General features: G+C 43.6%; 1 protein-coding gene across 2 annotated transcripts; it reads left to right on the plus strand.

Moving 5' to 3' along the window:
* Positions 1–23,935, plus strand: MSANTD3 (Myb/SANT DNA binding domain containing 3). Of its 2 annotated transcripts, none has more exons than XM_065878793.1 (3): positions 1–179; positions 14,198–14,648; positions 22,761–23,435. In XM_065878793.1, exons 2-3 carry the CDS (start codon positions 14,231–14,233, stop codon positions 23,168–23,170), a joined length of 828 nt encoding a protein of 275 aa, XP_065734865.1. In that variant the 5' UTR covers positions 1–179; positions 14,198–14,230; the 3' UTR covers positions 23,171–23,435. The 2 variants fall into 2 exon arrangements, with proteins under 2 accessions (XP_065734865.1, XP_065734863.1); XM_065878791.1 differs by lacking the exon at positions 1–179 and adding an exon at positions 711–751 and having other exon boundaries at positions 22,761–23,935.
* Positions 23,936–27,255: the final 3,320 nt, after the last annotated feature.

Genomic DNA, 27,255 nt, shown 5'->3' on the forward strand with positions numbered 1-27,255 from the left:
GAGCGTTGTCTACTCAAGTAGCAGGGTGTCCCGAAGGAAAAGGGGCCTTTCTCAGACAGGGGGTTTGGACTGGGCTATTTCGCGTCCATGGCCGCCAAATACCTTGCGACAAATACATTCTTTTGTTGTTCATGGAAATGAAACAGTTTTTCAAGTCCTTCAGGAGCTCGTCCGCAAAGGTGGGAAGAGGGAACTCAGCACAAGAATGTCAGCCAGGAGGGAGAGGGGTGGGTAGGCGGAGGACCCCCTGCGCCCCGCCCCGAACCTCGGGGGAGGCCGGCGACCAGGGCTTGGGGAGGTGGGGACTGCGCGGGGCCGCGCTCCCGCCCTCCTCGGCGCCTGCGGACCCGCAGGCGGCGGGCGGCCCGCGAGGGGGCGGCGGCTCCCGGGCTTTGTGGCCTCTGCGCGCGCGGTGGGGCCTGACCGGCCGGGGGCGCGCCGCCGCCGCCCGGCGCTCCGGAGCCCGCGGCCCTCCCGGCCGCCCAGCCTGCGAGAGGAGCCGAGGCCGCCCGCGCTCGCATCCCGCCGGCCCCTCCCCCGATCGCCGTGGCCGCTGCGCCGCCGCTGCAGGTAGGAGGCTGGCCCGCCGGGCCGGGCCGCAGCGACGCGGGGGCGCGGGCGAGGGTCAGGCGGGAGGCTCGGGCCAGACGTGCGGGGGCCGCGCGGCCGGCAGGGCGGGCTTCCGGCCCAGGCGCCACGACCCCTGCCCCGCAGGCCCGGCTGCCACCTCCGCGCGCCGCGATGGGACTCGGTGAGTGGGGCCGGCCTGCGGCGTACAAAGCCCCACGGCGCGGACCTCGGGGAGATTCAGCGTCGCACCCGGGGTCGGGGGACTCTGGACTCCGGGAGTGGAGGAGCCGCTTGGGAGGAATCCAGATGACTCGCAGTGCCGGGGTCTCCCCATCCCGGGGTCCCCACTGTATACCGGGCACTGTGCTCGCGCTTTTCCATACTCGTCTCCTTTAAGACCCCTTGTGTCCCTTACAGGGGTGTAATGGGAGGGGTCTCTCACCCAGAGGCTGACGGCCGAACATCACATCGGTGCCCTCCTGACCTTGGGAAATCTCCTTTGCTCTGAGCCTTGGCTCCTGCTTCTGTAAATGGGGGTGAGATGGGGGGAGGGATGGTGGCAGGGGAGTGCGTCGTTTAATGCCTACCCCCAGGTGCTATTGTGAGAGATAATGTACGTAAATGATCATAGCTAAATATTGAGCACTTTCTATATACCAGGCCCTAGGTACCAAACAGTTGGCATGAGTTATCTAATTAAGTCATCACACTGGCGCTGTTATGTAGCTACTATAAATTGCACGAGTAATTTTTATTTAGGAGTAGGAAATAGAGAAGATTATTTAGTCTCCCTATTCTGATTCAGGAGATTGGGTGACTCTTAGGTATAGTAACATTTAAGATCACAGATGTTCCTGCAGTGTCAGGAGAGTGGTTATAGGATATATTTGTTACACATTTAAAACTGGGAGGTAGGATAATATCAGGGCCAGGGGTGTGCATTTTAGTATGTCAGATAAGTCAATTGTGTTACCAAGGAAATTGTTGAATTCAAAAACATAGTTCCTGAGTTAGGACTGAGGACTGCTAGGGGAGTTTGGGGCCAGAGAGACAAGGGGTGGACGGGGAGGAGAAAGGAGGATTCTGAAGCTCTGGAAGAGGATATGGAGGAAGGGACCAGTGTCTACCACCCCAGCAGTTTTCTGGACCAGGATTCCATCCTGCCCTTAGAGACCAGGCATCCTGTCTGGGAGGAGAGACGGGAAGGGATCCTGGGGTGAGATCAGTGAATTGTCTCTTATTATTCCCAAGACACCCCAAAAGTATTCAGATGGCTTGAGAGCCAGGTGACGGGGCCTCCTAAAATGTCATGGTCGCTTCTCATGATTCTTGAAATTCTTTTACTATGTTTGAGGCGATTGGGATGCTCAACAGCCCTGAAGATTGGTAAGGCGCTTCAAATATCAGTACCAAGACGGAACTGATGTAATGAAGGAGTGTGTTTGAATACAGTTCCCTTGGTTAGAGAAGCAATGGGCCTGAGGAGATTATTTTGGGGTTCAGTTTGAAATGGGGAGAACTGGAAGGCTCTGGACCCTGAACAAGGAAGAGAAAGGCAGGAAGGGCCAGGTATTGCACCCAGGGGCAGGGGGTAGAAGGAGAGCTGAGGACCCACAACACCATCTGAAGAACACCCACCCGGCCCGCTAGTGCTCGGCTACCCAGAAGGCACCCCTTCCTCTCCCGACTGTGACCGTGTGTTACTTGAGTGTTGTTTAAGGTCGGGGCTGAACTCGGGCTGACTTTTCTCCTGAGTGAGCAGGAAAGGCTTCTGAGAGAAGGGTTGTTTTAAAACCAGGACTTGAAGGAGGGGGTGTTTGGGCACATAGTGATGGTGAAAGTAGGGAGCCGTGTGCCTAGTAAAGAAGAGCAGCTGCTTTGGAGAGACAGACAGTGGGAGGTTCGAATCCTAGGTCTGCTATTTCTCCACCATGTAATTTTTTGGTGAGGATTAAAGAATGTTTTTTCAAATGCCTGGTTGGGAGCTCAACAAGCACTAGGACCTTTTTCCCTGTCCATGGTGACAGTTGTTTAATTCTTGTCTGCTGAGCACCAGTCATATGCTTCATGCCTGGGAGAGAGATGAGTCAGAAATTATGTGTTTCCCTTAGGAATTTCCCAGCCTAGTGAGGGAGATGGACACAATGAGCAAATCACAGAAAATATGGGAAGTACAATCATATACAACTGGCAGTGAGCTCAGAGAAGAGTAACTCATTCATTCTGGATAGAATACTCAGGGCTAATCTACCTCTTCAACGAGATTTAACAAGATGAGACGTTATCATAGAGGTTTTGAATGCTACACAAATTCCTAACTTCTATCTTTTTTACCTCTGTCTTGTCTTTGCCCCGATATCCTCTCTCTTAAAAAAAAATCTAGTTGCAGTGTGTACGTAGTTTGTAAACTGCCTCAAACTCATTTTAGGAGGAAGCTGTTATAAATAAAATAAACATAATAGCCTGGGTATTAGTTGAGGAAGGCTTCACAAAAATTTCATGAGAGTTGGACTTAAGGGTTAAAGGTGAGCCCTTGGTGGATCTTGGGGTAAAGAATTCCAGCCAGAGGAGGCCCCATGTCTAGAGGCATGAGAACACAGTAGGTTCAAGGGCACGAAGGTGAGTTTGGTCTGGCTGGGTTGAAACATACATGGAAAGGGTGGTTTGGTGTGGGGTAGAGGGGGCACTGTAATTGGGGCCAAATCTGGAAAGGCCTTGAATGCCTTGTGAGCAGTATGGACTTTATTGCTTAGGCAGTGGGGGAAATGTCAGAGGTTTACACGCAGGACTGTGGCATCATCACTGTGTTTAAGAAAGATCCCTCTGGTGGCTGTGTGGAAGAGGAGCTGGAAGTTTGGGAGATCATTTTGGGAGACTAGGGCTTACCTTGGACATAGGCAATGAGGATGGGAGCAGAGAGAAGAGATATTGAGGTAAAATATGTAGTAGTGGTAAATGTGATGAGTGGTACCATGTGATTGAAGAGCACGCTGAGGTTTCTGCTTTGAGCCAAGTTAATGTGGCTGAAATGATCAGAAATCAGGAGGTCTGGGGGTAGAGGAATAATTCGTTTGCTTTTGGAGATTTCTGAGGTACCCATAATGGACAGCTAGATAGAGGTGGCTAGGAGACAATTGGAAATGTGTGTGGTGCTGAGGAGAGAACATGGGGCTGGAGAGAGGTTCTCCCTGACACCCCTACTTTCTTTTGAACAAACACCGAGAGTCAACTGTGTGCTCAAGATACAAGTAAAATGTAGTTCCGTGCCTCAGGAGCTCAGATAGAGGAGCCCCTCAAGGGTATGGATGGATTGCAGTACAGAGTGAGTCTGAGGGCTGCAGGAAAAGGTTAATTCTTGAGACCCTGGGCCCAGAGATTTTTTGGGTTTTTTTAATAAATTATTTTTTATTTGTGGCGTGCAGGCTCAGTAGTTGTGGCTCGTGGACTTAGTTGCTTCGCGGCATGTGGGATCTTCTCAGACCAGGGCTTGAACTTGTGTCCCCCGCATTGGCAGGTGGATTCTTAACCACTGTGCCACAAGTCTGGGCCCAGAGCTTTGAGAGCCGTTGATGCTGAAGTGGTGGGCCTAGAGGAGAGAGTCCTCACAGACAAGAAGCAGGCTGGAGCAGGAACACCTACATAAGGGGACTTTCTGTATTGTAAAAGCACTTTCTGTGGAGGTACTTTAATAATGACTCCAAGGGGGCTTCCCTGGTGGCGCAGTGGTTGAGAGTCCGCCTGCCGATGCAGGGGATGCGGGTTCGAGCCCCGATCCGGGAAGATCCCACATGCCGCGGAGCGGCTAGGCCCGTGAGCCATGGCCGCTGAGCCTGCGCATCCGGAGCCTGTGCTCCTCAACGGGAGAGGCCACAACAGTGAGAGGCCCGCGTATCGCAAAAAATAAAAATAATAATAATAATAATAATGACTCCAAGGGAATTTTAGGGAGACTGGGATGGGGGTGGGGAGATGGATTAGGAAGGAGCAGTGGGGGAGGGGAAGGAAGGGGTCAGGACCTTTAGGAACCTGCCTCTGGTTCACAGAGGGAACTGTGAGGGAGGGGGGACGGGAGGGGGGAGCTCTTGCCTTAAACACAAGGCTGGTTCTGCTCACAGTCACCCTCAGACGCAGATGGTAAAAATAAACACTTCCCAGTTACTTGGCTGCCTCGAGTGGGTGGCGAAGGGAAAGGGGAGGGAGAGCACCGGAGGAAGCAAATTTAGTGCTAGGTTTAGACTGGAAGCTCCCCTAAAGGAAAGAAAGAAGACAGAGAGGGCGCAGGTGAGTGGCCATCCTGAGTAGACAGGTCTGAACATGTGAGAGCAGGTACACAGCCAGGTGTGCACGGGGACAGTAATGTCTGACTGTTCCTACCTCTGTGTCAAATGAAATCATAGAGGCATCATAGCTGTAGAAATTTGTTGTATCATGTTGTAAAAAATTTGGCATACAACAGTATTTACAAGAAGAAGCCAGGAAATGATTTTTGTTATGAGAAATCCTTTATAGAAGAAGAAATTTAAGATAGTAGAACATCTAGATATAATTAGTAAAAAATGTGAATGGCGAGCAGGTTAGTTTCAATGTATATTCCACAAATATTTATGGAGTACCTTCTGTGTACCAGGTGGTCTTCAAGGAGCTGGGGCTACAGTAGTGAAAGAGAGATCCCATTACCTGCTTTAGATGTTTCACTTGGAACTACTTAACCTATAGAGTTAAACCTGGGCGTGGGCCTTAAATCCTCTGAAGTGCTGAGATCACTTTATTCTGTGGCAATGTTCTCTTTCTTTGGCTAGTAGCTCCACTAGCCTCATAAATAATCAGAAAATACCATCTATGCGTCTTTGGCAGAGAACTGTGGAAATTAGGTTGCAGAAAAACCATTGTAGCAGCAATGCTAGTATGGACTGCCAGCACCGGATGGGGCTTTGGAGAACACCCATTGCAGCTTTATTTTTTAGAGGTGAGGAATCAACAGTCAGGGAGGAAAGGGGACTTGCCTGACGTCATAGAGTGAGTGTCAGAGTTGAGAGCAGTGCCCTCGAGTTTTCCATTGGGAGACTGGGGAAGGCTTGATGGTACCTAGCAAAAGGGCATCTTGATGACGGGAGGGTTCCAGAGAAGAGATGTGGGGGGAGGGGTTGAAAACAAATAATGAAGCTTCGCTTTTAGGCCCTCCTCTGTTACTGGGACCCCAGGAACCCCCGTAGTTTGCTCTAAGCCTAAGTTTCCTCATCTGTAAAATGAGAGGATTGGTCTGAAGTCCTGTTTTAGTTATAACATTTAGGATCTATGTTGTTTCCAAAAGAAGTTGTTTGGGGGATGTGGAGTCAGGAGACAGAGTCAACAGACCAGGATAGGAAATAGGCTTTCATCTCTTTAGAGCAAACTGATCACCCATAGCCTGTGGCCAGGCCTCCCTTCAGGGATTGGCTGCCACATTTCCTGCAGCTTACTCACCAGTTCTGTATTTGTTCCTTCTTTCAGTCTTTCCAAAGTGGCCCTGCTTTGTTCTAATGCTAATTCTATTTCCAGTCTATTCTGATAGGAATTAAGGTCCTTATTCTAAATCCCACCCAATCCTGGAGTAACATCCCTGGGCACATCTCTGTGACTGTGCTTATCACACTGCCTTGTCACCAGCCCATCCACAGTACACTGTGTTGTGATATGTCTTCACTGGACTGTGGTCTCCTGGATCTTAAGGAATACCCCTCCCTCCAGTACCTGCGCATGTAGGTGCTCTAGGTGTTTGTTTAATCCTCCTGTATCCTCTTTGCCTCTACTTTCTCTTGATCCCCCACCGTAGTGTGGACACACACACGTCCTGGTCATTTCTCACTTTGAAACAGTCCCTGGCATGCACCGCCTCCTTTCCATTAACATCACCACCACTCAGAATCCAGGTCCTTTCTTATCAATTATTTATCTGAATGATCTCCTTCAGCCCTCTCTGTCCATATCCTGTACATTCTTAAAGATCTAGCTCAAATGTCCTCTTGTTCATGAAGAGTGCAAATTAACCTCTTCTCTGAGCACCCAGGGTGCTTTGTCCTCTGTTATGGTGTCCATTCATTGTACCTCTCCTTTTGGTTGTCAGTTTCTGCATGCCAATGCTCCTTCAGCTTGTCTTTGTATCTCCCACATACTCTAGGACAGTACTGAGCCTTTGGCAGGAGTCCATTACATATTTGTTGAATTGTATGTCTATGAATAAAAGAGCCAATAAGTATTTGAGTATATGCTGTATTTAGACCACTGTTCTACTTTTGGAAGCAATTCAGTATGGGTGAGAGGGGTGCAAAGAACTAAAATTTATTGAAGATCTAGTCTGTGCTTCTTTACTCCCATTGCAGGGTAGTTGTGTAGAGAGAATAAAGCAGAGTAGGGAGTATTAACCCTGTTTTACAGAGGAAGCATTAGAGGTTAACTGACTTGCCCAAAGTCACACAGTTAGGTGAGTGCTGAATTCAGGATTTGAGCCCAGGTTCTCTGCATCCACTGTCTTGGTTATTTCGCTTCACTTTAAGAGCAGTAGTGCATTAATATCCTAATATCTGTCTGAGATCTCAGTGTCACAGATTTTTAGTCATGGTTCCCATCCTGAGTGTTGACTTCAAAGAACTCCCTTTTCTACAAATAGCAGTAGAAGTAAAATCTGGCCAACTTTCTCTGGTCTTTGCTCAAATTTTAGGACTTAGTTTGACCCTTGGTGGACTTAAAATATCATTAGGTGATGTGTTAGTCAGCTTGGCCTGCCATAATAAAAGACCACAGACTGGGAGGCTTAAACAACAGAAATTTATTTCTCACAGTTCTGGAAGCTAAGAAGTCCAGATCAAGGTGCTGGCAAGGTAGGTTTCATTCTGAGGGCTCTTCTCTTGGCTTGTAGGTGGCTGCCATCTCTCTGTGTGCTCACATGGCCTCTTTGTAAGCCCTGGGGTTAGTGCGGGGAGGGACAAGCTCTCTGTTGTCTTTTCTTCTAAGGGCACTAATCCTCTTGAACCAGGGCCCCATCCTTAGGACCACATTTAATCTTACTTCCTTCCTTAAAAGCCTAATCTCCAAATACAGTCACCCTGGGAGTTAGGGTTGCAGCAAATGAATTTTTTTGGGGGGGAGGATACAAACATTCAGTCCCCTAACTGATGGATTTTTAAGGTGCATATTAAATGTACTTATTACAATCTTCTGGTGGTTTAGTCAATGTTAGTGTTCTGGGAATTGTGCTGATTATTTCCTCTTTGTTCTTTTATGGTATTGGAATCCTGCTATTTTATTTAGTCTTGTCTATGGGTCTTTGCTTAGCCCAAGAGGAACTTCCATTGCATTTGGATTTTGCTATTTTATTTGACCATTTTTACTTTAATGCAGCCTTTTGGTGTACTGATTGTTTTACCATGTATGATACTCATTCTGTGCATGGTAGACAGTTTTATGACTAAATCAAAATACATTCATTCATTAAATCTTGCTGAGGCTCACTGTGGGGTCTCTGGGCTGCTTGTTGTTCTACAACCACGCATAAGAACAGGTAGCACTCTGTCTAGCAGAACAGCAGCCAAAAAAGATGATCCGTACAGAGGGGAGTTGGAGTTCCCTACAAGGGAAGGGTAGTTTCTAATAAAGGCTAATGTAGCAGAGAAGGCTTGTTGTGTTGTCATCTATAACCAGTTATGGACGTTCCTAAGCAGTTTTAAGCTATAATGTGCTTTCTAGCCTCGAAGTTTCTATTAACAAGCTTCTCTTGGAGATCTCTTTCTTTGGGAAGTGTTTGTTTACTTAGGACTGTCGGTCAGGTGCTCAAGCAGAATGTCAGCATCCAGTTCCCCTTGAGGTGTGGACCATTTTAAAGCTCTATGTTATTGCTACAGTTACTTTTCAAACATACATTCTTAGCAGATCAACAGTGGAGATTATTTCAGAACCCTAGTTAGAGTGAGAGGGGTGCATCTGGGTTGGGGTGGGGAGCTGTGGACCCTAGGTTTGAGACCTAGAAGGGTGGAGGTGATGGAATTGGGGAAGGGAGGGGAGGAGCCAACAAATGGAGATGACGGAAGCAGGCACAGCTCTTCCTAGGTTGTCCCTGCTGACAATCAGATTGCTAATTGATATGTAATTTGAGCTGGGGCACTAGAGGCTGTCACTAGGTCTGAAAGAAGAGGGCTAAGCAGATCAGAGAGCAGCCTGGGCTTGGAGTCAGACCTGGGTTTGAATCCTAGCGCTGCTACTATTTGTGTGATCACCGGCAAGTTACGGAGCCTCACTTTTCTGATCCAGGAAATAGGAAAAATAATTGGTTTAGTGGGGATAAACAGCCTGCTTCAGGAGGCTGTTGGGGATCCATAGGGGACCTTTGGGGTACACTGTCTTACACCAGAATCCCTTTATAGCCCGGAAGGATGCAACCACATGGCCGAGGGAGGCCTGCTGTTCTACAAAATTAAGCAAAGTAAATTGGTAACTTGGATTTACTTAGCTAGTGATTAAATAATAGTTTAATTAATAGGCTATTAATGGTCCCCAGGTGTTGGTAATTCTGAGTATTTGCTTTTGAGAGCAGATGTATATTTTCTTCTGGTATTTCTGATACTTTCATAAAGTTTTGTGGGGTTTTTTTGTTGTTGGTTTTTGTTTTTTTTAACAGTGTAACAAATGATGCTCTCAGGGGCTATTTTTGGGAAGATTAAATGATATAGTGCATATTAAGCAGTTAGTATTGTGTCAAATTCACAGTAAAGGCTCAATAAAAATTATCTGCTGGGGCTTCCCTGGTGGCACAGTGGTTGAGAGTCCGCCTGCCGATGCAGGGGCCACGGGTTTGTGGCCCGGTCCGGGAAGATCCCACATGCCACGGAGCCACTGGGCCTGTGAGCCATGGCCGCTGAGCCTGTGCTCCGCAACGGGAGAGGCCACAACAGTGAGGGGCCTGCGTACCGCAAAAAAAAAAAAAAAAAAAAAAAATCTGCTATTGTAATTATTGCTCTTATTAGAGACTTAACTGGCCGCACTTAAGTTAAGATCCTTATGAATTTAGACAACCCCCCAGCCCACCACCACCTGGTGGCAGTTAGTGGTACTGCACACATTGTGAGGAACAATTATTAAATTGCTTGGAACTAATTCCATGTAGTTTCATTTCCACTAAGTATCAAAGGGACTTTGTTCAGGCAGAGTATGGCTTATTTGCCGAGAGTTGCAATTCATATATCACTAAACAATGAAGGGACATTTTTTCACTTCCACAGTTGGCACAGATTTAAAAAATGTTAACAACAGAAGTCAATGAAGTGGGCATGTCAATTAGTACACCATTTCTGGAGGGCAGATGGTTATGGAACAGAAGTCTTGAGTGTTTTTATATTTTGTGGCAACCATTCCTCTTCTGGGAATTTATCTTGAAATAAGGATATAAAAAATATTTATTTAAAAAGAAAAAATATATAATGTATAAAATAGCATTAATATATAATGTATAAAATAGCATTACCTTTAATAGAATGAAACAGGGAACAATCCCTTTTTCATTTGTGAATCAGATTCCCAATCCTTATAACAGTGATTTTTTTTTTTTTTTTTTTTTTTTTGCGGTACGCGGGCCTCTCACTGTTGTGGCCTCTCCCGTTGCGGAGCACAGGCTCCGGACGCGCAGGCTCAGCTGCCATGGCTCACGGGCCTAGCCGCTCCGTGGCATATGGGATCTTCCCGGAGCAGGGCACGAACCCGTGTCCCCTGCATCGACAGGCGGACTCTCAACCACTGCGCCACCAGGGAAGCCCCAGCAGTGATTCTTAAAAAGAGTGGGTAGACATCTTCTGGGGGCAGAAGAATTGGGATGGGCTTCAGATCAGAATCTGCTCTGGGGGCTGTGTAGTTTAAGAACATTCAGTATACCTATTGATTTCATAATAAAAACTATAGAATATAAAGTTGAACGTAGTCATCTTGGCAGATAGAGATCATATAGAAGAGATATATTATAGGGAGGGTGTGTTAATAAATTTCAGTTTGGGAACACTGATTTATAGGAAATAGGAGTATTGATGAAGGCAAAAATTAATTTTGGACTTTTGGGGAAGAAGGGGCCTGGATTGGATCATTGTAGGAACATTAGAGCAACGTGACTGAAGCGTAGGCCTGATAATTTAGGGTACAGGGACACATCTCCAAAGATAAATTCCCCCTCATTTCTCTTTGCCCAAGACCTGAGGGCCAAACCACCTTTGACTTGTCTAAGTCTCTCGATTTCTGATACTGATGTGTCCATGATGAATGTGAGGTACCTTGTATCTGGAGACACTGATCACACTAACTTTAACTTTTGGGAGGAGGTCGTACATAGTGGGGGACCCTGAACAGGCTCTGTTGCCCCCATGTAAAGCCTACATTCCTTGGCCTCTATTTCAAGGCTCTCTGATCTGGCTGGGTCCCCTCCAGCCTCAGATCTAACAGATTTCAGTTATTTACAACAATAGTAACCCCTCCCCAGGCATAGTAGGTGAAGAGCTGACTTGTAATGGTGTGATTTTAAATCAGTGTACCATAAATTTAAAAGTCACAGCCTCCCCCCACCCCCCAGCTTTGTATTGTGGAACTTTTCAAGTGTGCACAAAGATCAAGAGAATAATTTAATGAATCTTTGTGTACCCATCACCCTTGTTCAAATGTCCCATTTTTGGCCAGTGGGACTCCTTTCAAGTTAGTTTCTAATTCTTTCAATACAGGTTGGTCAGGGTTTTTTTGTTTTCTTTTGTTTTAATTAATTAATTTATTTCCTTTTGGCTGTGTTGGGTCTTCGTTGCTGCGTGTGGGCCTTCTCCAGTTGCGGTAAGCAGGGGCTACTCTTCGTTGCGGTGCGGTGGCCTCTCCCATTGCAGAGCACGGGCTCCAGGCACATGGGCCTCAGTGGTTGTGGCTCGCGGGCTCTAGAGTGCGGGCCCAGCAGTTGTGGCACATGGGCCCAGTTGCTCCGCAGTATGTGGGATCCTCCCAGACCAGGGCTCAAACCTGTGTCCGTGCATTGGCAGGCGGATTCCCAACGGCTGCGCCACCAGAAAAGCCCGGTTGGTCAGTTTTAAATGGACTATATCATCAGTATCTGGATGCTTGCCTGTTATTCTGAAAAATCAGAGGCTTAGAGAATGTAAGGGGGACTGGGCATGTCGGCCCTTTCCGCGAAGGGGACATGCAACGCTTGCTTTATTGCTGCATTCTCTGTTGCTTAGCAACATTCTTGCCATAATGTAACTGAGAGATTAATTTGTAGGAAGTTTCCTGTGATTAAAAGATGTGGAAAACTGTGCAGTCATAAAACACACATAGGTTCAGTGGAATAAGACATTTATTAAGCATTTATTGTGTGAAAGATGCTGGCTCAGCACTGGGGAGGATGGCAAGATGACCTAGGGAGTCATGGTTGAGTAATTTGGAGTCACCCAAGGTGAGAGCTCAAGAGATAGTTGTGAAATGATACTAAGAATACCAGGCTATTCAAACTCACAGAAGCAGAGGGTAGAACAGTGCTTACTGGGGGCTGGAGATGGGGGGGTGGGGGAAACGGGAAGATGTTGGTCAAATGGTACAAAGTGCAGTTATGTAGGATGAATAAGTCTAGAGATCTAGTGTACAGGAGTGATGACTGTAGCTAATAATATTGTATTGAATATTGGAAATATGATGAGACTAGATTTTAGGCGCTCTCATGAAGCATATAAAAGGTAACTGTGAGGAGATATATAATTTGTAGTACTAGCTTATTTGTAGTGATCATTTCACTATGTATGTTAAATATATACAATTTTTATTAAAAATATAAAAAGGTATGTAGACTGTAATAATGATAAGGGAGAAAATGTAATGTCATTTCAAAGTCTTAAAATAATATAAAATTGGTAACTTTTACTATAATATGTGAACAAAGACTTTAAACGAATATGTGTTAAAAAATGGCTATTATTTGGTGTGTTTAAAGAAAAGATTACCAAACTATCAGGGCAGTCCAGGTTCTTGACTTCTGAAGTCACCATCTTTGTGATCTTGTACAATCCATTTCACCTTACTGGCCCTTAGTTTAGTTCCCTCAGTTGAAAAGAGGGATAAGGAAAATGTGGTATATAGGTACACAAAGGAATATTATTAAACCACAAAAAAGAAGGATAGCCTGCCATATAAGACAGCAGGGATGGACCTTAAGGGTGTTATGCTAAGTGAAATAAGTCAGACAGAGAAAGACAAATACTGTATGATCTCACATGTATGTGGAATCTAAAAAAAAAGAAGAAGAAGAAGAAGAAGAAGGAAAAAGAACTCATAGATACAGAACAGATTGGTAGTTGCAAGAGATGGGGAGTTCGGGGGGGGGGCAAAATGGGTGAAGGTGGTTAAAAGGTACAAATTTCCAGTTATAATGTAAGTTAAGTCCTGGGATGTAATATACAGCATGGCGACTATAGTTAATAGTATTATATTGTATATTTGAAAGTTGCTAAGAGAATAGATCTTAAAAGAAAAAAATTGTAACTGTGTGGTGATGGTATTAACTACATTTATTGTGGTGATCATTTCCATATGTGTGTGTATATATATATAAATAAAGTGGTATACCTGAAACTAATGTAATGTTATATGTCAACTATATCTCAATTTTTAAAATCCATTAATTGGTAAATGGATATAGACTGTGCTACATCTATAAAATGGAATACCATTTGGTAATAACAAGGAATGAAGTATTGATACATGCTACAACATAGACAGACCTTGAAAACATTATGCTAAGTGAAAGAAACAAGTCACAAAAGACCTCATATTGAATTATTCCATTTATATGAAATGCCCAGGAGAAAAAAGAAAAGAGAGGCACTGGACTCAAGCTCTAAAGTGTCCAGGCCCTTGCACTTCTGAAATTATATTAATTATTTACACAGAACTGTACACTTTTAAAAGTGGCCCGCCATTGTAAAGCAATTATACTACAATAAAGATGTTTAAAAAACAGAAAAATAAATAAAATAAAATAAAAGTGGCCCTTAGACATTAAGGATCACAGACTCCAAGCCTTCATTTTTAAGATAAAGAAACTGAGGTTCTTCTAAGAGCATGGACCTAACGAAGGTGAAAGACATAGTGATGGAAATGTCAGATCTTCTGGGGTGATTTCTGGATGATTCTGAAATCTTGGTAGTATTTACTTTATCTGTTGTATTAGATCACACAGTGGCTTATCTTGTCTTAAGCTGTGACAAAACTTTGAGAGACCTGTTTAGTTTAAAAGCTGCCTAACATGAATTTGGGGAATTATCTGTTCCTTAATATTAAGCAGAAATAAATGAACACATTAGAGTTCCACATAGACGTTCAACTTTTTTTTTGCTGTCCTGTACCAGATAATCACAAAATGGTCAAGACCTACAGCAAAGGTCCTACCTGAAAATCTACTTTTAAGTAAAAACCCCATTCCTTGTAATCTTCTGAATGTTTTCTTGAGAATACCACAATTCAACATGAGTGGAAAAGAAAGTACCGTTTTCAGACCAGGGAATCAAGTCAGGGATAGAGCGTGAGTGATTCGCTGACTTGTTTATTGCTGGAGTCGGTACTGATTGTTTCAAACTTCCTGTTCCAGGATAGCTAACAGCCAGGAGAAACGTAGTGGAAAATGCAAAACAACGAAATCATAAAACCTGCCAAATACTTCTCAGAATTGGAAAAGAGCATCCTGCTGGCTTTAGTAGAAAAGTACAAGTATGTGCTGGAGTGTAAGAAAAGCGACGCGCGAACTATTGCCCTCAAGCAGCGTACCTGGCAGGCGCTCGCCCATGAATACAACTCGCAGCCCAGCGTGTCGCTGCGGGATTTCAAACAGCTGAAGAAGTGCTGGGAGAACATCAAGGCTCGGACCAAAAAGATTATGGCCCATGAAAGGAGAGAGAAAGTGAAAAGGAGCGTCAGCCCCCTTCTGAGCACCCACGTCCTGGGGAAGGAGAAGATCGCCAACATGCTGCCCGAGCAGCTGTACTTCCTGCAGAGCCCTCCCGAGGAGGAGCCCGAGTACCATGCTGATGCCGCCACCCAAGGTATCGGTGCCTGACACCCGCTTGCATGTTCTCCTTGGGTACCTGTTTGACATTGCGATTTTCAAGTCCTTCATTTTGAGGGAATTTATAAAAAAGAAACTTTCATGTCAAACGACTTTCTCAATACAAAATTTCCCAATTAGATAGGACGTTCAAGTCGTACATAAAAACAGAAGCTCTTATCTCATGTCTTTCTTAGAGAGATCTCACTTATCTCTGTTATTACTTAAGAAGGAAAAATAAGGGGCTACATTACTATAGTTATTAATGAAATATCTTAGTTGCTTATCTCAATCTATCTCAAATATATTAAAGAGAACTGGAGGATTTATCTTCATTCACACTATATTTTTTTTTCAAAAAATAGTTTTTGAGGACCTATTATGTGCAAAGCTCTGCATTAAGTTACTCAAAATGCCACATTAAGAAAGTGAACTATTTCAAACTTAGGAAAAGTACAGAGACTAATATAGCAAACACCCATTTAGCAGTCACCCAGATTAAAAACCAGCATTTCTACCCATTATAAAATTGTGATCTATAGTTTTGGTTTGTGCACTCTAGGAAACTTGAGAAATAATGGAAAAAAATCATTGTAGTTTTAATATACTTCCACTGAAAAGAGAAAAATGTCATACATAATTCTTGGGGAAGGAAAAGAATGTCATATAATCAAGGCTGTAGCGATAGTGTGTCATGGCTTTAAAAAGTTGGAATTTAAGGGGCTTATTGAAATGTCTCCAGGCAAGGGCAGGGTGAGGATGCATATAGATAAATTGCCAATAATTCCTGCCTCTTTTAAGATAGGAATGACCAGTTTATATAAAGATTGCAGTTTGCAGAAAATATACTTGAAGCAGAGGAAGATTTCTGGGAAGGCCAGAGGGCTGTTCATAAGGTGCTTCAAGGACCCAGGAAGCAAGCATTTGCCTAGGAAAATCCGATTCTTGGCTTGCAGGATGAGAAATTCACTTATTAGTGTCCCCAGAGTAAATTGAGCTCTGAGGGACTGGTTAATTAAAAGTCACAAGAAATTGTCTAAAACCAAGAATGTTATCCATATAGAGTGGAAAATATAATAACCAAGTGAACAGAATACATGTTTTTGATTAGCACTTTTTTTTTTCCCGTCGGCAGATCATCCTGGGAAGCTAAATTATGATCAAATGTTTGTTTTCTGATCATTTGGCCAAGGGTAAGTCTAGGGAGCCAGTTGGGCAACCATAGTGGTGAATGTCAAGAAACTCATGTATTGTTTCTCAGGGTAGGAACCCTCTGTCTCAGTTTTGATTCTTGAGCTCCCTAGCCAGGGCAGCTCCCAGAAGAGGGTGTTGATATGGACACTGCCAGCTCTCTCTCACCCCTCCTTGTTGCTGCTTCTGTGGTGGAGGGGGCCCGCTGCTAACTGAGTGTCCTTGCTTTGGAGATGTTTATAGCTTCAGCCTGATCCTCTCCATTATGCTGGCCTTGGAGCAATTGCGTGTCTGTGAGGCAGTGAAAGGAATGGTGCTAGGGGAGGGAGGGAGGTGAATCAGCAAGGGCTGCTTTTCAAATTGCTCATATTCCCTGGGAGATGTTGCCGAGGAAGATGCTGGTGTGGACTGCATACAGTTTACTTCGCAAATCTGTGATCTGGATGATTGTGTATTGATTTCATAGACTTATTTTAACGGGACAGTCTTATTTCCCCATTTTCAAATTCTAGGGTAGTATCTAGAAAGTCCATTCCACAGATTTTTTTTCTCTTGCTTTTTAGAGGAAAGAATGTAGTTCATTTACTCATAAAAACAATTTCTAAATTTCCAAGAAAGCAATAAATATGGATTCTCAGTGTCCTTGCTGTAGTGACATTTGCTAGAGACTCACTTGTAAAAGAGATTTATTTTAAATTGGATGTTTGTACATATATGACACATGAGACTTCTCTTTGCTGGTGATTATTAAAGTACAGCCATATGCTGCCTGGTTCCTGTTTCCAGGTCAAATGTGGAGGGCGGTGGAGAACATGCTGCTTTGTCAGTTGGGAACTGTGTCCAAAATATCTGTAAACTCTAGTAGTTAAGGTACTGGAACGCTTTCCATGCATTTAAACAGCTTTGAGGTTACCTCACTCATTTTGCATTTCAACTTAGTTTTAAGAAAGAAAAAGAAAGCTGGAATTGTTAATCATCCCTTCTGGGTCTTTCTGGGGAAGAGGTTGAAAACCTGCTATAGGGTTATGGCTCACATTCCACTGTGTGTATTTTGACACATGGACTCTGTGTGTGTGTGTGTGTGTGTGTGTGTGTGTGTGTGCGTGCCACATGAGGCTGGTAAGCACTTGAAATGTGGGGAGACTGAATTGAGATGTGCTATAAATGTACACACTGTATCTCAAAGATTTAGTACCAAAAAAGAGTGTATCAATAAAATATCTTACTAATAATGTTTATTTTGATTAAATGTTGAAATGATAATACTTTAGATATATTGGATCAAAAATATATTACTAAAATTAATTTTACCTCTTTTTACTTCTTTAATGTGCCTATGAGAAAAAATTTTAATTACATATGTATCTCATATTATATTTCTATTGGCCAGCTCTGTCCAAACACCTTACAGAATGCCTTGACAGAATTAGGTGCTGAAAGATTTGTTGGAACTTGTTAAACAGGAAGGAGCCTGACAGATTCCACTAGAGGCCTCCCTCCAACTGTTTCTTGTGTGAGATGGCTTCAGCTGTGTCATCTTTTTTTTTTTTTTTCAGATTCTTCAATAATCTAATGTTCTATGCCCTTCAGGCTGTTAGACCTTAAGGTATCCGGGTCTGGTTATGTCCCAGTGATAACAGAGGGCCTGTTGCATGATGTATGCCAAATACACAGTAAAATCCAGAAATTCCAAGTGCTTCTTCATTTGAACCTATTTGGCTTCTCTCCTTTGTAACAGGGGTTTGATTTTCCCAATAATGAATGACTTAAAATAAGGTGCTTAAAAATTCTACACTGAGTCTCAAGATAGTGAACAAACACTATTTTAAAATGCCCTCTGAGCCTCAGTTTCCCCTTCTGTAAAACGAAGGAGTTGGGTTTGAGTTAGTTTTGCAGACCATGCCACGGATGGGTGAACTAAATTTGCTGTCACAATCCCCAGCAGTGAGGAAGTGAGGGGAACCCAGCTGCAAATGTGGATTTGAGAGTGGGGTGGAGGGTTGAGCCAGGGCAGCAAATGGTTGGAAAACTGGCCTTCAAGGGGTCCATGTCAGCTTTGAACTTTCAAGCCTGAAAAGTTTGTCTTTGTCTTTTGATCTGATGATTTGGTCTAATATGATTGTCTCTCATTCCAGTGTATGTATTCACTGTAGATTTATGTACAGAACTAAATATCCCATTTATTCATGTATAAACCATAATAAAACCAGTCAGATATTTCCCCTCACCAGCAGATTTTGCATTGGAAAAGGAAAACAAATTTCAGCAACCTCAGAAATTTCATTAAACCTGCATAGAGGCATAGTTCATTTTAGAGTTCAATTATACGTTCAAGGAATCAGTTCCTATCATAAAGACAACTACTGTAATGTCTGTGCTGTGCAAAATTATCCCCATGTCTGTGCCGTGCAAAATTATCCCCATTTATTGTGGTTCACCTGCAGACTCTACTGCCTCTGGTGAAGGCACTCAGCAAGTTCTTTTCACAAATAACACCCTTCAGGACGGCCCCTTCCTGTTTTACACAGCATTGTCTCAGAACTTGTGGCCAAAGTAATTCAAAAGCAAGCTAACGACAAACAGGGACTCCTGAGGCCAGTGGTATTGAATTACCAGGCCAGAAGGGGACCCTGTGCCCATTCATAAGCTGACAAAATGTAACCTCTAAATACAAAATTCCAATTATCAAAAACAGCTGTGTCATCTTGATCACCATCCCCTGCATGCATATTCTTAGCTTTGTCAATGACTTGCTCGAAATGTACATCTGTAGTTGAACACAGTAGTCTTAAAATTTAACACTTAGGAATGTATTTGTAAAAAAAACAGTATTTTCCCTTTAAATATATTAAAACAATTTATACCCTGTAGGTTTATGATCTGTGATAATTTGCCTTTGACACTTATCTTCCATTATCTTTGGGGAAGAGGTTAGCAGAACAAACTAAGGGAGCCAACAAAGTTTGCTAGGGGTGGTCGGGGGTGGGGGGGGAAGGATGGCCACATGTCAAATACACTTAGGAAAACTAAGCTTTCAGTAGTACTCAAATATCTTGAGAGAACTTACACTTAATTCATATGCTATTATTTCTCTACTATAAAGCTATAATCCAGTAACACAGACATAGGTATGCAAAGCTATATTAAATAATGCAGACATTTCTTAACAATTTCCATTATTATCACTGTTTAGACCAATCCTATTCTTTTGGGGTGGGAACTCCGGTAGAGGGGACTGACATATTTCCAGTCACGGCACACTAGCATCATTGGTCTGGAAAAGCCCTTTTTTTGTGTGTTACTTACACATTTATTACTTTTTTATCCCCATTCACCACTTTCATTCTTTTCTTCTGCACCTTGATCATTCTAAGGTGCTTGTGTATTCTCTCACATGTTCTTGAAAGCATGCGTTGGTGTCGTGTGTGCCTATATTTTAAATTTACATGGATTAAAAATTGTGCAGTAGATACCTTCCTTTTCCTTTTGCTGCTTTTCACTTAGAATGTTTTAAGTATCTATTCCCATTGCAGTGTGTAAGTCTAATTTGTTTCTTTTCATTGATGGATAATATTCCGTAGTGTGCATCCCCCACATCTTATTTATCCGTGTTCCTAGTCCGTCCTGTTTCCTTTGTTCTGCTAAGAAGAGCTGAGCTTTGGCCTGTACACAGTTTCCTTCCCATCCTTTTACTGCCTTAGTAGGTTTTCCCAATGAGCTTAAACGTACTCAAATTGCCCAAGTGGAAGAATACCCCCTTGACTGTGTTCTCTGCTCCCAGGAAAGCTTTCAGGCCTTCCTATCCATTTTGCACAAGATTGAATTGTTTTCTACTTCAGGTGGCTTTGTTTTACCTGGGAGAGAGATTGCATGGTGTGTGTTTGCAGCAGGTTGCCATGCCCAGGATAGTCTTTCTCTAATTAAGAGGAGATTCTCCCCATCTGAACACTAGCTTCCATTCATTGGAGCTAATATGTGTGTGAAAGTTAATTACTCCATTGCGCTTCTCTAGTTTTAAGCCCCAGCTTCTGCCAGAGTCTTAAGAGGCCTGGCTTTTTAAATTTAAAATGCGTTTGTTAGCACACATTTAAACTAAAAAAATTAGTTTTAAAGTAGAGTCATTTCTCTGCTCCTGGACATAAGCGTGCTGTCTTCACGTTCACAACTCTAGAGAGAAATTTGGAGATCAGAATTTAGGATATACACCCATATTCTTAATAATAGATGGTTTTGTAGTTGATACAACTTGGAGATTGCCTTTTAAGACACACAAGTGATCAGCTGAGCAAGTGACACAGTGAGAGGCCAGGTGCTGTAGTAGCTGAGCTTGGATTTTGGAGTTGTGCAGACCTGGACTGGAGTCCTGGTTCTTTGAACTAGCCAAATGACTTCAGATGTTGTGTTTGGTTTTCTATACTAATACCTCCCTCAGAGGGTTGCTGTAAGGATTAAATGAGGTAATGCTGCAAAGCACTAGCCTAATGCCTAGCTAGCTACTCAGAAAATGGTAGCTGCTGTCGTCATCGTCATCACCATCACCATCACCATCATCAAAAGGCTCCTAAAGCCAAGAATTACTGAGATAAAAATGAGCATTTGGAAATTGGGAGAGATGAGTAGCATCATCAGGGCATGAACTTTAAAGGCTCAGAGGAGTATTCAGAACTATCCTCTGGAATGAAATCAAAGAGAAAAGAGGCTAAAGGTACCAAAAAACGTCTAATGTGTCCAGTCTTCTTTGAAGAAGTTTCAGATCTGAGACTAGAAAGGAAACGGATGAGGTAATCCTCTTTGCATCTGATCCCATCTGAGGGATCCTATTCTCAGTGCCAAGCCTTTCCTGTTCCTTTGTCCTGTGCCTCAGCTCTCCAGTCAGAACACTGTTCTTTCTACACAGTTGTGCTGTGTTGAGAGGGATGTGACCTACTGCAGCCAATTCATCCTGCACACGTTTCTTATATGCCTAGCAGTGTGTCAGGCCCTGTTCTGGGTCCACCAGGAGGATGAACTAGAGGCAGTCTCTGTCTTCAAAGTAATCAGAGACCTGAAGGGGAGGTAGTTAAGCCGCCAGTTTTAACAAGTGCTCTGCCAGAGGTAGGCTTAGGAACCAGTGGGAGCATGAAGGAAGGACATCTAATTGAGGCCATAGCCACTGGATTTGGGAAAGATTCCTAGGGAGACATTTTCATTATCTCTGAATGACAGAGAAGTCCTTTTAACCTCCTCTTTCAAAAGTAAGGTTTTTACCTTTTCTTTTATCTTAATTAGGGACTAGTTATGGTTGTTACCTAACCCCTTGGAGTGAAATAATCTAAATAAACAGTAGCCATTTTCCCCCAGTAGGTTTCCCCCAGTAGCCATTAACATTCCCAGCATCCCATCTTCTGGAATAATGGGGTGGATGTAATAATGTAATCAACTCTGTTAATAAATTGATATTATTTTTCTCCAAGGAGAGGATTCTCATTATTGGAAATATAAAGCTTCCCAAGAAGGCATTGGAGTCACAGCTAGAAGACTCCATGGGTTAGTGGGGTTAGTGGTTTCCTTATTGATACTTCCTAATTGATACTTGTATCATTGCCCAATAAAAATACTAGTGCAAACATGGCACCACCAAATGTGGCATCCTTTTATATCCATAAGCTCTTTTCCCCTTTTGTTCAAAGCTTCAGCCCATAAATATTCACTAGGCATCCACTAGGTACCAAGCAAAATAATTGGTGCCCGAGGATAAAAGAAAAGATTAAGGCATGGTCCCCAAATAATACTAGAATGTGTTAAGTGCTGTAACAGAAGAGTATGTACAGAGAAAGGAGAGGGCTGAGGTTTCACAGCAAGTGGCATTGATCCTGAATGAAGTAGGTGTTAGGAGGGAGGTTGAAAGGGGAAACTGGAGTAAGAGTGTGTGTTTGCGTAAGGGAGTCGGGACAAATAGTGAGCCCAACTTTAGCTGAAGGAGCAGTGAGACAGAATTATGGGAGAAAATAAAGATTGTGGTAGGATTGGAGGGTACACAGGGTATTTTGAAGAGTAAGACAAGGAAGATAAAGGAAGGTCGGAACCAGATTATGAGGGTGGATTGGAAACAGAGCCGAAGATAGGAACCCCAGGGGAACATTTAAGTGTGAGTCCTGACAGGAGACTTAAAGAGCAGTCAGAGAGGAGGCTGTAGAAAACTTAGGAGAGACCAATGGTTCAGAAGCTAATAGAGGAAAGAAGTGTCAAGAAGGATTGTCAAGTGCTAGGGAGAAGTTACATACGAGGGACGTTGGAAAGTGTCTTTGGGATCTGAATATTGACCCCCAGATGGCAGCGCTTGAGGCAACAGCCAGATGTAGGAGACTGAAGAGAAGTCTGAGGAAGTTAAACCAGGGAGTGTAGGCTCATCTTTCAAGGAAGAACCTTTGTTAAGATGGCTATCCTGGGTAAGGGTTAAGACCTGTGACCAGGACCCACAGCAAAGGCGCCCTTGTGGAGACTGAACTTCAGTGTTCGTGGCTGAATGAGAGTCAGAGAGGGAGAGAGACTGAGGGAGAACTTAATCTGAAAACCCACTGCTGGCCTCACACTGTGGTCTTCTGCTCACTGGGAGTCGTGCACATGTCATGTTAGGATTTATATCCACATAACCAGGTCTCCAATTCTTGATAAGCACAATCTCTGACCACTGTTCCCGTAGTTCGAAGTGCCAGAAATGACATAATGAAACCCTTTATCGTTACTTCTTCAGGGAAAATTGCTCTCGATTTATGGGTTTTTGAGAAGTCAGGTGGGGCAGGGGTACCTTTGAACATGCAGACCAGAGCAGATGCTACTTCAGATCATCCTGTCGTGGGGGACCCTGTCATTTGAAATAGGATTGATTTACTCTCTGCCTGTAAAATCTTTGAACATGTTTTCTGCTACTGTTTTTCAGAATCATTTGCTGTTTCAAATAGAGAACTGTGCGATGATGAGAAAGAGTTCATACATTTCCCAGTATGTGAGGGGACCTCTCAACCTGAACCCTCGTGTTCGGCTGTCAGAATAACAGCCAATAAAAACTACAGGAGCAAAACCTCTCAGGAAGGTGCTTTAAAAAAGATGCATGAGGAAGAACACCATCAACAAATGTCCATCTTACAACTGCAGCTGATACAGATGAATGAGGTGCATGTGGCCAAAATCCAGCAGCTAGAGCGAGAGTGTGAGATGGCAGAGGAGGAGCACAGGATAAAAATGGAAGTTCTCAATAAAAAGAAGATGTATTGGGAAAGAAAACTGCAAACTTTTACCAAGGAATGGCCTGTTTCCTCATTTAACCGGCCCTTTCCCAATTCACCCTAAGACGGTGGGGTGTGGCTCCCTTGTAATTAACCTGTGTTGGCAAAGAAGGCCTGGAACACGAACTTGCGGTCGGTAGCCTGTCACAGAGCTACAACTAGGAAGATGACAGTGGTAGTAGTCACTTATTTAAGAATACATTCAGGTAAACAGCTGCACCCTATGTACCCCTGAAGTGGCAAAGAAGCTGTTCGAGTCTTCTGAAAATTATCACTATGAGTGCTATCATTCTGAATGTAATGTCTCTTAATTAGAATTCATACAAGAACCATGTGTGAGTGTTGTTGTTGTATTTTTTTAATCAAATGCAAGTGTGACTATAAAGGAGTGTGGCTGGGTTTTGTGGGGTTTTTTGTTTTTTTTTTTTTAAATAGACGTCAGACCTTGTCTATCCAAATGAACGCCCTCCCATTGAAAGCGGCTGTCCTGGGAGGACACACGTTTCTCCAGTGGTGAAGCTGTCGCTCAGAATTTGCTAGAGGTATTTCGGAGCCTCCACAAGAGCTACAGCACACTTTTCATTTTTTCAATGTCATCTTTGGAGTGTGGATTTTCTGTTTTTAAACAGCCGAACCTAATGGAAGGCTCTTTTCTAATGTGGCTCATAGGCTGCCTTTTAAGTCCTTCCTCTCCCCAAAGAGGAGTTCCAAATAATGTCTCCAGCAGGTGTAGCTTTGTTGGAACTAAGGATGTGACTACTTTGAGGGAGAAACGTTCGTTTAGAGCTCTACATTCTGTCATGCTTGTTTTATTAAAAGACAAGACTTGTGATTTTATAGTCACACTGTGTATGTTTTTGAAAGGTGCTGCCCGCCCCCACTGTGCTACAGTTTTTGCCTTCCTGCTGTAGTTTCCTACCGACTTTGTACTACTGAGTAAACGGTTGCCCTTGTTTTTAATCTTTAGCCACCTAAGGCAAGGCCCTTCCCTCGCCATGCTCCTGGTGCTAGCTAATAGTGATGCTACATAGTCTGCATAGTATGCAGTTAGTATTGAGCTTTTGCAGAATCCATTACCAATATATTTGGAAACGTGGATTGATCAATGGATATTTTGACTGAGCTGTGATATAACTTCTTCTCCTGTAGCCTAGTGTGAAAAACAGCCTTGGGAGTTGGGCATAACAGTAGCTGGAAGAAGCAAAGTGGCAGTTAAGTGCCAAGGCAGGTCAGCAATTTCTGAGAATGAAAGTTCAAGGCCATGTGGTGGGGAAGGAGGAGTGTGTGTGACAGAGGCTATATAGGGAGTGTAGGACGAGGAGTCAGGGCTTGAATTCTGAGCTTGGCTCTGTCTCAAGTGCTGTGTGACCTTAAGTTACTCCATTTAGTCTTTGGCCCTGGTGTTTCCCGTCTATAGAACAGGAGAGTTGGTCTAGATGATGGTTAGAATCTGCTACAGCTCCTTGACTGTGATTTGATCTGCACGGTCTTGGATGAGTACTGCTAACATCATAATTGTCTGGAGGATGTGGGTCAACAGGGAGAGTTTACTGCAGTGGCTAAGCTTCCTTCCTTTCATAATTTTGGAATTTGGGTCCTGGGGTCTGTATATACTAATATACTAATATATGCACTGCATAAAACTTAAGCGGATATCAATTTATTTTATACACTGATCATATTTTAAATATCTTAGGGGAACTGGTTATTTGAAGGAACCCTGTGAAGACTAGTCTTCTTTCAAAGGAAGGATACTTTTGTAAGGATTTGCGTTCTTAATTTAGTTTTTACCAAATGGACCCTTTAGAGAAGCAGCATCTGGAAAAAGTCCCACGCGTAACCGATTTATGGGAGACATTAGGGCAGAGAGTGGCAGGTCCTCAACACAGATGATGTGGACTGAGAAAAGTTTGCCTTTGCTTCACCTCTTGAGCCATCTGGAAATCTCCTTAATATGCAGATTCTGGTGGGGGGGCCCTGAGATTGTGCATTTCTCACAAGCTCCCAGGTTATGCCAGTTCTGCTTGTCTGGTCACCACAATTCTGTGTAGCAAGGTTTTAGAGGACCTGTGAACCTTTTACCTGTTCTTAAAAAAAAAAAAAAAAAAAACACCCATTAGGTTAGGTACACTTTTGTGTACAGCATTGTGCCGGATATTATTCCTCTCTCAGAATTTACCACCTAATCACACAAATAACAATGTAGAACAACACAAAAAATGCTCACACACATAATGGAACTATAAAAGCATCGAACTAATTCCTAACTGAACAAATAAAGGATAATTAAACCAGCAGGCTAAAGCACCTTGTTCTACTGTTAACGGTATTTACGAGTTTATAACAGTTTTCAACCTTGAGTATGCATTGGAAACAGTATTTTATAAAAAATTAGTCCCACTGGGTCCCACTCCCAGGGGATTCTCATTCAGTTTACCTGGGTTGAGGCCTGGTCCTCTATATTTTTTGGAAGCTTTACAGGGAGTGATGATGCCCAATTGGGATTGAGAACCACTGGTGTAGAGTTCACAAATGTGTCTCATTTGGTCCTTAGTTCTGTGAAGTCCTGCAGAAGTGAGGAAATGATGCTCAGAGAAGAACAGCCTGCACCAGGCTGAAACCTAGTGAACAGCAAAGCAGAACCTCAGTCCTAGGTCTCTCGACTCAAAAACAAATAGGCCCACCTGCCTTCCCCCACCCCATCCCTCAAAGCTATATCGTGGATTTGCTTTACCCCGAGAGCCAGATCACATCTATAGGATACTTGTAATGCCTCCACTCATGAACAGGTACATCCCAATTCATTCCACTTTTGAGTAGTTCCTTACCTGAGGTGGAAATGCAATAATCATTTCTTGGTAGATGCTGTAGAGAATTGACCGATAAATACTAAGACACAGTTCACCATCCCCTGACCTGCCAAATAATGGACACAGCCCAGTAGGGGACATAAGACTTGTATACAGCTATCATGTACTTGATCAGGCACGTCTTCTAAAGGATTTGAAGCTCAGCAGAGAGTGAAGAAGCTTGAAGGAAAGCCTGGAGGAGGTGGCATTTGAGCTAAATCTTTAGAGTTGGTATTTTGGTAGGTGCAGATTCAGAAAGGAGAGGAACTTCACTAGATGCAAGGTCCTGTTGAAGGTTCAAGATGGTGAGACACATAATTGGGAGGACATGGGAGAATATCCAAATTAGGCAGTAACATGATCAAAACTGTGCTCCAGGAGGAAGATTAGAAGATGGAATTGAGTTTAGAGAAGACTGGAGTTCAGGAGATGAGGTAGGAGGGTTTGGTTAGGATGAGATGATAGGAGCACCTAGTAAAAAACGAGGGAGACCAACGTGAAGGGTGTTGCCGAAGTGGAATCAGTCAGGCTTGGCAGCACATTGCTTTTGTTGGAGGGGATGGGTAAAGTTTTAAAGCTAGATGCCGGAAAGAATGATGCTGATTGAAATAAAGAACGGGTGCATTTCTGGCTGACGTGTCCTAGGAGAGGCCTAGACATGAACTAGTGCAGTTGTTCCCACCCACTCAGCCTCAAACACCAGCACCTCCTCCCGTCTCTTCTTTGGCTGTCACCTCTTTGCTCTGGCTTCTGCCTCTTCAGCCTCCTGTGCTGCCTTTTGCACCTGTTCATCTGACGTTTTAACCCCTCCCTGCTGGGTCCTTGTCCCCCGACTCAATTTGGTGCTCCCTCTGCCATCAGTACCTCCAGTGCAGCTGGTGGTGCATCAGTCACCATCTCTTATATATAATGGCTTCACACTTGAAAGAGCAGGAAAGACTATAGTTGATGCTTAACAACCAGGGGGCTAGGGGTGCCCACCACCCCCAGCTGTGGAAAATCCGCTTATAACTTTACATTCAGCCCTCTGTATCTGCAGTTCTGCATCTGGGGATTCAATCAACTGCAGACGGTGTGCTGTAGTACCCATTTACTGAAAAAAAAAAATCTGAGTATAAGTGGACCAGCACAGTTGAAATCCATGTTGTTCAAGGGTCAACGGGATTTCTTTTTTTATTTTTTTAAATATTTATTTATTTAATTTATTTTGGCTGCGCTGTGCCAGGTCTTAATTGCAAATTGCAACATGCAGGATCTTATTTTTTATTTTTATTTTTTTTACTTTTGGCACGCGGGCTTC

This window comes from Phocoena phocoena, chromosome 6, assembly GCF_963924675.1.
Source record: "Phocoena phocoena chromosome 6, mPhoPho1.1, whole genome shotgun sequence".
In the NCBI taxonomy this organism is placed as follows: Eukaryota; Metazoa; Chordata; class Mammalia; order Artiodactyla; family Phocoenidae; genus Phocoena; species Phocoena phocoena.

Excerpts from the sequence above, each read along its gene's own strand:
- MSANTD3 (XM_065878793.1), top strand. The coding sequence starts at position 14,231 with ATGCAAAACAACGAAATCATAAAACCTGCCAAATACTTCTCAGAATTG. Across the intron at positions 14,649-22,760 it reads TGCTGATGCCGCCACCCAAG|AATCATTTGCTGTTTCAAAT; the intron begins GTATCGGTGCCT and ends ACTGTTTTTCAG.